General features: G+C 40.1%; 1 protein-coding gene across 4 annotated transcripts in view; it reads right to left on the bottom strand.

Annotated features, from left to right (window-relative positions):
- Positions 1-131: 131 nt before the first annotated feature.
- The window catches only part of uraha (urate (5-hydroxyiso-) hydrolase a), a 133,803-nt gene continuing 121,237 nt past the window's right edge, over positions 132-12,697 (bottom strand). For 2 of the 4 annotated variants that reach the window (XM_061964167.2, XM_061964168.2), the window contains 3 exons: positions 1,254-1,393; positions 1,025-1,160; positions 132-501 (listed from right to left, as the gene is read on the bottom strand). In XM_061964167.2, coding sequence (XP_061820151.2) covers positions 412-501; positions 1,025-1,160; positions 1,254-1,393 — 366 coding nt within the window. In that variant the 3' untranslated portion in view covers positions 132-411. Of the gene's footprint in view, positions 502-1,024; positions 1,161-1,253; positions 1,394-3,743; positions 3,890-8,898; positions 8,995-12,697 lie in introns of those variants that run through there. The other 2 variants (XM_061964170.2, XM_061964169.2) reach the window with 2 other exon arrangements.

Here is a 12,697-nt window from a genome sequence, read left to right as displayed (position 1 = left end):
CACAAATGAAATGTTTTATACGTAGAACAAAAAATCATAATATGACCCCTTTAAGGCATATGTCATGCCGTTTAAATACAATTTCATATACAGTTGACAGTATGATCTGTCTATGCTGGAGAGTGCATATGTTTTTAGTAGAGAATAATTGGACTTTATTCATCACATATACAATGGTAGTAAAATGTATCCCTGCATTTAACCAATAATTTTGAAAGCGATGGGTAGCCAATGTGTGGCGCCAGTGGACTGGATCCCTGCCGTACGTAGGTCAGTAAAGCATGCATAAAGTCAGTCATTTTCTTTACTAATGATGAAACATAACATGGAACATGTGGCATTTGTTTGTGTACATGCATTGACATATACATTGGTAATGAATGTCAGATTGCAAAGGTTAGGACAGAGACACTAGCTCCCTCTGTAAGTACTGTATGAGAAGCGACTCAGGAGCAGAGGTATATGGTACTTTTGACTTGGGTCGTTGATAGTGAAGACAATCTGCAACAACACAAACACAACATTTAGTAATTTCATTCAAAATGATATAGTTTGTCATTTCAAAAGAGCAAAATATAAATTTACTGCAGCACATACAGTAGATATACATGGTATAACTGAAAATGATTTTTTACTTTGCTGATAACATGCTGCTCTTATTTAGACGTCATATTAGTTGAGACTGAAAGACATGCACCTGGGGATAGGTTGATTGGCAACACTAAATTGGTGTGTTAAAGTGAGTGTCAATGGTTGTCTGTCTCTCTGTGTTGACCCTGTGATGAGGTGGCGACATGTCCAGGGTGTACTCTGCCTTCCGCCCGAGTGCAGCTGGGATAGGCTCCAGCCCCCCGTAACCCCAAAAGGGACAAGCAGTATAAAATGGATGGATGGATGAATGAATCAACAGCGTCTCTGCTGGTTACAACTAAGTAGTGCACTATATTTAGCTCCAGTTGCTTTAAGATACAACCACACAACAAAAACAAATGAAAAAATAAATTAGTTGTTCAACTTGTCTCACCTCAACATAAGGGTAAAAGGAGGTCTCCCCCAAACTGTCCCAATATGGAGCAGTTTCAAAGTGCAGTTTGTACACACCAGACAGAAACATTTCTTGTGTGATAAGCCCAGGGCAACGACCATCTGAATTTGTCATCCTACAGAGACAACATTTGGAAAGTAAGCTCTTTTTGTTCAGAGGTTTCTTCTCACACATTCAATTTCATTCATTTAATAGATAGCCATTTTACCCAGTCGTGATAACCATCCATGTCTCAGATGAGGGGTCCAGTCGATGTAGGCTGAGGGCCATGTTGGATCCTGGAACACCGTTGGCAGTATTTAACACATGTGTGGTTAGAGGGCTTGGAAACGCTGCCATTGCTCTGATCTACAAGACAGATGAATAGATAGCCAGCTGGGTACACAGGCTGCAGGAGTTTTTGTGTATAGAGGGTTAAAATATAATTTCTATTCAAATGACCCCTCTAATGGTGACACCATTGGCATCTATTTCATTGTTCTGGACCTGAAAATGCCAGTTAAAATGCCCCCCAAAATAGACACAATGGTGATTTTAGGCTTGTTTTCTAATGAGTCTCTGCACATTTTGGAATGCCCACTTTTGGCTCCAACATGTGAGCTTTGTGCTGATGTCACTTACAGAAGACTGGAGGCAATTTCAAATTGCGTAGTATGTGTTTTGGTAGCATGTTCATTTGAAAATGATGTGAACACAAGGAAAGTATGGACCTCTCCAGTTAAATTGGCTCACGTGAAATAGCACAGGCAAAGCGAGAGTGTAATTTGCATCGATTAATTTAATGATGCTGACTTCAAAGAAACAATGTTTTGGTCGGGGTTTGTAAGGAAAAAATGTAAAAGATTCAAGCCAAAAGTGATTCTGAAAATCAAGAGCACCCTCAAGGGGAGAAAGACTGAGTCAGAACCTGTGGAAATACGAGATAGACGAGCAGACATGGTGCTAAAAAATATGAGAAAATAAGATAAGATGCTGGCGTTCTATTGTGTGCCCTCTTTTACTGATGTTTTCCTCAAAATGCTTGAGATAATGCTGAAAGAAGAAAGTGATGTGCCCACGGCCAATGGCCTGGTCATGATTTGCCTTCCCTGCCCCTTCGGCTTCAGGCTCAAAATAATACGGTTTAAGTCTGCGATTGGGGGCTAATAATGCAAGATCTCAGACTCAGAACTTGAATCAGAGCCATCTTGCAAAGACACCATTTTTGTCCAAATTAGTGTAAAATTCCAATACACATTATATTTCCAGATTATTTTATATTGCCTGTTTGCTCATCATGGTAACCATATCAGTTTTTAAGTAACAATGGACCAGTGCGACAAAACCTACAATTAAGTGATCGAAATAATAGTTTTACAGGCCTTTATCCAGACTGTCTATCTAAAATGAGCTCCAGTTCTGTAGATGATGTCACAGGGCAGTTACTGTAGTTATCTACCGATTACTCAAAAATTAATTGATTTTATGGGAAATGATTGCCTGAATGGAGCAAAAAAATACGTAAGGAGAATTTGTTAGTGTCATCTAGATCAGTGATTCTCAAACTGTGGTACGTGTACCACTAGTGGTACGAGGGCTCCATCTAGTGATGCGGCAACAAAATCCATCCATTTTTTACCGCTTATTCCCTTTTGGAGTCGCGGGGGGCGCTGGAGCCTATCTCAGCTACAATCGGGCGGAAGGCGGGGTACACCCTGGACAAGTCGCCGCCTCATCGCAGGGCCAACACAGATAGACAGACAACATTCACACTCACATCCACACACTAGGGCCAATTTAGTGTTGCCAATCAACCTATCCCCAGGTGCATGTTTTTAGAAGTGGGAGGAAGCCGGAGTACCCGGAGGGAACCCACGCAGTCACGGGGAGAACATGCAAACTCCACACAGAAAGATCCCGAGCCCGGGATTGAACCCAAGACTACTCAGGACCTTCATATTGTGAGGCAGATGCACTAACCCCTCTTCCACCGTGCTGCCCGGCAACAAAATCACCTAATTAAATATTGTAATGACGTAACACCGGCCATTGTCAAGGGTTTATCAGCCTTCGTTACAATCTGACTACTGTAGGCCGTAGTGGACGCTAAAACAAAAAATTAAGAGACAAACAGAACTGTCTTACTCCGTTGTTTCTGTCACTCAACAAGCGTGGAAACCAAATCTTTCCCACATTCTCCGCTTACATCCTCCCTTTTTCAGCCTCCCAGCCAATCAACAAGCAGAACATGGGGCGGTATAGCTCGGTTGGTAGAGTGGCCGTGCCAGCAACTTGAGGGTTCCAGGTTCGATCCCTGCTTCCGCCATCCTAGTCACTGCCGTTGTGTCCTTGGGCAATGCACTTTACCCACCTGCTCCCAGTGCCACCCACACTTGTTTAAATGTAACTTCGGGTTTGACTATGTAAGTGCTTTGAGTCACTAGAGAAAAGTGCTATATAAATATAATTCACTTCACATGTAAACTAAGACGAACATTGGTAGAGAAATCTGCGTGTAACAATGATGCCCTAAAGGCCATGAGAAGCCACAACCTCCGTTAAACATTGAATTACTGTAACTACACATGGAACTACATGTGCCTTGTTTTTAACAAATACTTAGGCCTACTACGCTACTGTATTTTAATGTTGGTCATTATGGTGTTACTTGGAGAAAGAAGTTTTGAGAATCACTAATGTAGATGATATGTGTGCTTACCTTATTTTCAAGCAGTATATGACCCTGCAGTCGTTGTAGCCTGTGCGCGCTCATGTGCACTGGTATGTCCCACAGTCCAACCAAACAGCATCACATCACTTTTCATACTAATGCTACTGCTCACATGTCCCTGCTTACCCGTTTGTCAACACTGAACCCGTTGTGCAAGAACTCTTTGCACAACTGAGCTCCTCCTCATATTTGCCTGCAGCACTTTGTACTTGAAGCAGCAGACACTTCTGTGTCAGATGCACACACATATGAGATGAATCACGTCAGTGATTTACCATATGTAGTTACGTTTGAGGTCAAACTGCAAAATTACACATGATTATTGTAAACCACTTTACAGCTTGTATTCCACTGCAGTGGTTGTCTGGTTGACTTCTGTTAACGTGTACAGACACGTGCTGCCATCGGATCTCACATGATGGTTCTGCTCTTCCAGTAGTTTCATGTGTATTTGCTATGCTGGTAGTCAGAATTCAATCTAAGATCTTTACTGAATGAAACTTCCATCTAATTCCTACTCCTGTATATGTATATATATATATATATATATATATATATATATATATATATATATATATATATATATATATATATATATATGTATATATATATATATGTATGTATATATATATATATATATATATATATATATATATATATATATACATACAGTATATGTATATATATATCCATATCCACACACACACACACACACACACATACATATATATATATATACATATATCCATTTTCTACCACTTGTAATATATATAGTGTGTGTATATATGTATATATATATATACATATATATATATATGTCTTAATAAGGTTATCCAAAAAATAGTGCTCGATACCGTAGTAGAGCGCAATATATGTATGTGTGGGAAAAAAATACATATATTGGGAGTTTCCTCCTCTCCCAGCTCGCTAGCCTCAATCTGAACCTTGGTATTTACCGTGATGACGGACTGGCAGTGTGTCGCGCCTCGCCAAGGAGCAGCGAGAATACCAAGAAGCGCATATGCCAAATTTTCAAAGAGAACGGCCTACGGATCACGATTGAAGCCAACAAGCAAACCGTCAACTTCCTTGACGTCACTTTCAACCTGAGAAATAACAGCTACCAACCATTCACGAAACCCAACACAACACTCCAATACGTGCACCATGACAGCAACCACCCACCACCACGAAAAGAATACCTACCGGAATTAATAAAAGGCTATCGATGCTGTCATCTAGCAAAGCTGAATTTGACCAAGCAACCCCCCCGTACCAAAAAGCCCTTGATGAAAGCGGATACAATTTCACCCTCACCTATGAACCCACACCAGGAAACCAGCCAAAAAAGAACAGAAAACGAAACGACATCATCTGGTACAACCCCCCATACAGCAAAAACGTCTCAACTAACATTGGACACAAATTCCTCAATCTGATTGACAAACACTTTCCCAAAGACAACACCCTAAGAAAAGTATTCAACAAGAACAACATTAAATTGAGCTACAGCTGTATGAACAATATACGACAAATTATCTCAAACCACAACAAAACAATTGCAAATGAGCCGTCGGCCCCGAGACAGAGCGACTCCAAAACCAATAAAGACTGCAACTGTCGAAAGAAACCTGATTGCCCTCTCAACGGGGGGTGCTTACAAACATCAGTTGTCTACCAATCTAAGGTAACACGCAAGGACATTAACACATCCGACACATATGTAGGATTAACCGAGGGGGAGTTCAAAACCAGATGGAACAATCACAAGGCTTCTTTCAGGAACCAAAACCTGCGGAATACCACAGAACTCAGCAAACACATTTGGGACCTCAAAGACAATAATGTTGAATATTCAATAACATGGCAAATTCTTGCATCCAGCACACCTTACAATAGTGGTAATAAAAGATGCAACCTATGCTTGAAAGAGAAACTGTTTATTATTTACCATCTAGACCTGTCATCCCTCAACAAGCGCAGCGAAATTGTAACAGCATGCCGCCACAGACGGAAACACCTCCTAGGTAACACATGAGCCAATCACCACGCCCCTACGCCAGCCTGTACCCACCCACTCTGTGCCCTATACAAACCATGGTATGTGAATGCTCCCATTAAAATGTCCTGATGATTGAGGGAACCCCCCCTCATGAAACAGGCCTGTAGAGATAAAATAGTCTTGTGATTTTTTTTCCCACACATACATACATACATATATATATATATATATACGTATATATATATATATATATATATATATATATATATATATATATATATACAGTATATATATATATATATGTATATATATTCATCTATCCATTTTCTACCACTTGTAAAATGTATAGTGTGTGTATGTATATATATATATATATATATATATATATATATATATATATATACACATAGGGTGTACCCCGCCTTCCGCCCGATTGTAGCTGAGATAGGCTCCAGTGCCCCCCGCGACCCCCCCCGCGACCTGCAAAAGACGCACTGGCTGAGGCTCGCCTCCTGCACCCCCGCCGTACAATGCACGGCAACCCCTGACGGGAGTGTTATATCAACTAAAGCCTACACTTAAACTTTCCACGTGCAAGATTGAATCTATTTAAAAAAGTTATTTCATAAGAAGCCAAAAAGTGCAAAAACAATAATGTTCGTGTTGGAGGAGTTGTGAATGACTGCAGGGCCACAACATTAGGTACACCTGCAGTCTGCAGGTGTACCTAATTCACAACTCCTCCAACACGAACATTATTGTTTTTGCACTTTTTGGCTTCTTATTAAATAACTTTTGTAACCTATTTTTATGGGCTTTCCTCTTTGTGATGTTAAGTTCCTGTAATGCGCTGTTATACAGTATATGCCTTGAGCTCTTATTTTGAAGGCGCTAAGAGCGGAAGTGATGACACGTTGGAGTGGAGTGGAAGTTTTTGAAAGAAGGTAAATAAAGTGGTCCTCGTGTAAACTGGAGCCTCCGTGTTTGTTATTTTGTAGTTTCATACAGTATAGGCGACATTTATAAACCCTCGGTTACACTTTTTTAAATAGATTCAATCTTGCACGTGGAAAGTTTAAGTGAGGGCTTTAGTTGATATAACACTCTCGTCAGGGGGTGCATTAATCCAGCACAACAGCGGCTCATGGACTTGTTTTATAAGTAAAGGTAAGACCATAATAACGTTTTTTTTAATTAAATGTGCTTTTTTGTGTGCTACAGTTTGTATGTGTAAAGTTAAAGTTAAGTTAAAGTACCAATGATTGTCACACACACACTAGGTGTACCGGTAATGAAATTTGTCCTCTGCATTTGACCCATCCCCTTGATCACCCCCTGGGAGGTGAGGGGAGCAGTGGGCAGCAGCAGCGCCGCGCCCGGGAATAATTTTTGGTGATTTAATAACCCCCAATTCCAACCCTTGATGCTGAGTGCCAAGCAGGGAAGAATGCTGGTATGAGCTTTTAAACATAACCCGTTAACTGCTGCCAATCAAATGGTGAATAAGATACTCTTTAGGGTTCATATGTTTGTAAATCTGACTGTGATGAAGTCAGTGCCTCACCAGCCATCAACCTCACCGCACGTCACTGATATATATATATATATATATATATATATATATATATATATATATATATATATATATATATATATATATATATATATGTATGTATGTTGCAACGATAGATAGGAAAAACTGAAATTATGTCACCTTTACATTTACATAAATAAATAAATAATAAATGGGTTATACTTGTATAGCGCTTTTCTACCTTCAAGGTACTCAAAGCGCTTTGACACTATTTCCACATTCACCCATTCACACACACATTCACACACTGATGGCGGGAGCTGCCATGCAAAGCGCTAACCAGCAGCCATCAGGAGCAAGGGGTGAAGTGTCTTGCCCAAGGACACAACAGACATGACTAGGATGGTAGAAGGTGGGGATTGAACCCCAGTAACCAGCAACCCTCCGATTGTTGGCATGGCCACTCTACCAACTTCGCCACGCCGTAGAACACACATGTCACAAACATGGCGGAAGCGTAAATGCTCATTCATATTTAATTCAGGAAGATCTGAGACATTTTTGGTCAACTTTTGTGAGAAATAAATAAATACATCTATAAATAAAGTTATTGATAATTGGACACTTAATAATAGCATATGACACCTGTACAATGTAGGCCTACAATCCAATATCAATTGTATCAGTGTCTCAGAGGTATTAACTAAATAATATATTTCTAGTTGTGTTCAGAAAAAATACATTTTAGTAACGCCGTTATTTACTACAATTTCTGGTCCCCAGGTTCCTCCTTTGCCCTCGGGCCACCAATACATTGAAACGGGCCCCGTTTCCACTTAGACATCTGGTGTGTATGTTTTTGACTCGCTATGAGGTGTTGGGTGAACTTCCCATTTATTACATAAAATGTACCAAAAGAGAAGATGATTGTACTGATAAGATAAATAAACAACTGCTGCTGAAATGTATAAGTATGTGGCCCACGAGCAGACAACACAGAGAAGCTAATACAAATAATAACAGAATAAATTAATACATTTAACAGAAGGTTTGAAAAAAACAGGCTATGTTTTAATCTCAGTTAAACTAAAATAATGCTATTCGGTAACAGTAGAAGAGAAAGTCAAACACAAATACAAATAGACAGAGAAAGAGTAAAATAAACCACATTTTGGGTGTAACATTAGATTATAAAATGAACTGGAAATCTCATTTAAAAATATACAACATAAAGTGTCAAGAAATACGTCAATAATGAATGAAGCAAAACATTTTTATGGACCAAAACTCACTCCATATTCTCTACTGCTCGCCAGTGTTATCATATTTGAGTTAGTTTAGAAATATGGGTAAATACTACAAAACTACACTTACCATGTTACAAAAAAGGAAGATCAGTTAGAATGATACATAATGAGTGATACATACAGTCATTACGGATACATTGGAGGCAGCCACCCAGGTGGCCCCCCTTACCTGTGGTGTTCCTCAACGGTCAATCCTAGGTCCCATACTCTTTCTACTGCACATACTACCTTTAGGTGAAATCCTGGTCAAGCACAATGTCTCATTCCATTGTTATGCCGATGATGTTCAGATCTACTTACCTCTTAAGGCCACAGGACAGGTCGCACTTCAGCCACTGCTTGACTGTCTGACTGACATTAAAGCATGGATGAGCGCTAACTTCCTCAACCTTAATGAGAGCAAGACCGAGATCATCATCTTCGGCGAAACATGTCCAGTCTCGTTTGTCAGTGCTCTATGTTCTCTGGGTGAAAACATCCGGTCCTCCGTTAGAAATCTCGGCGTGATCTTCGATAGTGCCTTCAAATTCACCAAACAGGTCAGCTCAGTGGTTAGTACCAGCTTTTACCATCTCAGAACCCTAGCAAAGACCATGGCCTATCTCTCCCAGAGCGACCTGGAGACTGCTATGCACACCATCATCCATCATCACACACCGGCTAGACAACAATAAGAACTCACTGTACGCTGGCATTGATCAGGCATCACTCTGCCGTTTTCAGCTTGTGCAAAACGCGGCTGCCCGTCTCCTCACCAGCACCAAAAAAACGCAAGCACATCACCCCTGTCCTTGCCTCACTCCACTGGCTCCCTGTCCGTCACCGCATTGATTTTAAATTACTTTTAATTGTTTTTAAATCCTTAAATGGTCTTGCCCCACAACACCTGACCGAGCTTCTGCATCATCATACCTCGTCTAGAGCCCTAAGGTCATCTGACCAACTGCTGTTGGCGGTCCCCAGATCCAGGCTAAAGACCAGAGGGGACAGAGCCTTTTCCGTTGCCGCCCCTAAGCTGTGGAACAGCCTTCCCCTCCACATTAGGTCAGGCCAGAGCCTGGGGGTCTTCAAAACCCTTCTTAAGACCTACCTCTTCTCGCTGGCCTTTGACCTGAGCTGAGTCCGCCCACTAGGCCACCATTTCTATCGCCCCCCCCCCACCCATCACCCCTTTGCTTTAGTTTTATTTTTCAATTTGTCGCACTTTTATTATTATTATTTAGCAAATTTTTACTTTTTATTCGACCCCTTTTACTGTATTGCTTTTGCACTATCTTGTTCAGCTCATTCATTGTTTATGTTCTATGTTTGTTTTGTTTTTTGCTCTATGCTTTTTTAACCTGTAAAGCACTTTGGTTCAATTTAAAAGTTGTCGTAAACGTGCTATATAAATAAAGTTGACTTGACTTGACTTGACTACTTCACACAAAAGTCACAACTTCTCAGTGACTGTTGGTCCAAAGCTGATGAGGGTATATAAGTTGTTTTTTTGGTCGTTTTGTGTATTCTTTTAGGTTTATTGCACAATCGAGTGCGTGTTAGGCTGCCTGCATGTCACGAAACACTGCATCAATGTAGCAGCAGAGTGCGTCAAATATGGCTGCAAAATTATACTTTCACGAAATAACAGCATGTTTTACTGCAAGTGTATGACCTGGAGTATGTTTAGAACTATATTTCGACATATTATTTTGGTTTATTTCGTTGTCAAGATAACAACAATTGCATTCATCCGGACACAGCCGCAGACGTCCTTGGTAGCAGTCATGGCGCTTGTTGTTTAGTTGGCCCTACTCTCTTTATACATGACTCTGACTTAATCAATGCTATACTCCCACACGTGGAGACCTGACGTAATACCATGAAAATATATTGAAGAAGGTGGTTCCTACACAAATGGTACCTGCCTCTAGGTAATGTGGCAAGCATGTCTAATAGAACATGCTCGAGAGTAAAGCTCCGCCTTTCAAGCCAACTCGATGATCATTTTTATTGGATATGCCATATACATGCTACTGATTAGTAATGGCAATTTTACACGGGTTAGTGCGTGTGCCTCACAATACGAAAGTCCTGGGTTCGATCCCCAGGCCCGGGGTCTTTCTGTGTGGACTTTGCATGCTCTGTGCGTGGGTTCCCTCCTCCAAAGACATGCACCTGGAGATAGGTTGATTGGCAACACTTAATTGGCCCTAGTGTGTGAACCCAACCTTACGCCTGAATGCAGCCGGGATAGGCTCCAGCGACACTAAGAGGGACAAGCGGTAGAAAATGAATGGATGGATTACAAGTTCAACACTTCCAAATTTAGAAATCAAAAAGTTAGAAAAATTTAACTTTGAGCAAGTTGCGAACATCTACGACAAACTGAAATGAGTGCAAACTTGCAAATGTGACTCAGAAGTACAAGAAAACAAGATAACAACCAGACAGCACTGTATCCATGATCAGCTTTGTTTTAATCGTCAAAAAAACAACATTTTATTATTTAACTAATTAACATTTATTACCACTTGAACACACACAAAAGTACGGAAAATTGGTATACAGATGAATACTAATACCAACGGCTCCTAATACTGTACGTTGGTTTCCTTGTTTAGCTACATCCGTGGAGCGACAACAAAATAGACATGGCTCTCATGACTACGGCCTCAATAATAAACACATTATTATTGCAGTTTAAATAGACGCTGCAAATAGTTATGCATTGAATACCATCTAAATACTTACATTTCCAAGAAAATTGTCATAATCCCAGTTTGGATTGTGTTCTTTATTTTGCCTGTGTTTGGTGTCATTTTCTGTCCTGGTCCTCTTATTTTGGTAGTATTTCCTATTTGGTCTCTGGGCCCTTGCGGTGCTATGCATCACACGCATGTGTTTTGCAGCACCTTTACTTTCTGTTCCTTGTCCTGCCAGCACACTTGTTCCACATTGTTAATTAGTTCTGTTTAGTTCCAATTTGTTTACTCCTTCTGTGCTGGTTTATTTGCTACTGTATGCCATGTTATGTTGATACCAAAGTTCCTGCTCGACCTGAAATACTTTTCTTCTCCATGGCCTTCTTCTAATGACCTTTTGACTGCACGTGGCTTGCCTTCTCTGCATCATGGGGTCACACCAACAGCAACCATGTGCATCTGTGACAATAATAGTCCAAATTTATATTTCTCACTCTCATATTTCCTTAGACAGTTACTTCCTGTCACCATGTTTGCGTCAGTGAAATAAATACACACTCTCATGATCTGTGTAGTCAATATGAAAATACCTTTACTAGTGACAATGAGTATTTCCACTTGGGCCATTTCAGGAAAGCCAACAAAAACATGAAACACCAAATGACTTATGATAATATTATTGTTTTGTAGGTCTCTTTTGAAAAAAAAAAGAAATTAAATCAAACAGCTGACACTTACAGTTAAGTTTACAATAATGCACACCACTACACACCAATCTGGTCTTGGCACAGCTTAGTGCCAACGTCATGATTGAAGAGAGTTGTAGCATTCTAATTCTTTAAAAGTACTATAATAGCATACTAACACATACATAATTATACAACTGCCCCCTCTTTCTTGGTCAAATGCAGAATAACTGATTCATATTTATAATTGTAGTGTGTCTGATATCCTAAACGTATGAAGTGACAGGTTTGAGTTCCGTGTAAACAGTACATACTGCAATCTGAAAATACTAAGAATACTAAGATTTACTGTTATTGAGGTGTGCACATTGTTTCAACAGCCTGTGCTTATTCAGAACTCATCATTCTGCGACATAGACTGTAAAAGTATATCCCTTCCAAAGCATGTTTTTGATTAGACAATGAACATGCTCGCACTTTTAGTATTACTCTACATGAATACCGATGTAATAACCCTCACATGTCATATTCAGCTCTGTAATAAACAGAAATGACTACATAATGTTCGCATCAGGGCAGCCGAATTTGTCATCTGGATAACCTGCTAAACACTGCAATATTTAAATTATTGCTGGAGCCTCTGTGTTCATGCAAATACACTACAGTACAATTGGAATGCATACGGCTGCCTCCAGATGTCCTTCTCTACTACTCTGGTAATAAGATTGA

The sequence above is a fragment of the Nerophis lumbriciformis genome, linkage group LG06 (genome assembly GCF_033978685.3).
Source record: "Nerophis lumbriciformis linkage group LG06, RoL_Nlum_v2.1, whole genome shotgun sequence".
In the NCBI taxonomy this organism is placed as follows: domain Eukaryota; kingdom Metazoa; phylum Chordata; class Actinopteri; order Syngnathiformes; family Syngnathidae; genus Nerophis; species Nerophis lumbriciformis.
The sequence above is the reverse complement of the archived record's forward strand: the minus strand, read 5'-3'. Positions and strand labels throughout refer to the sequence as shown.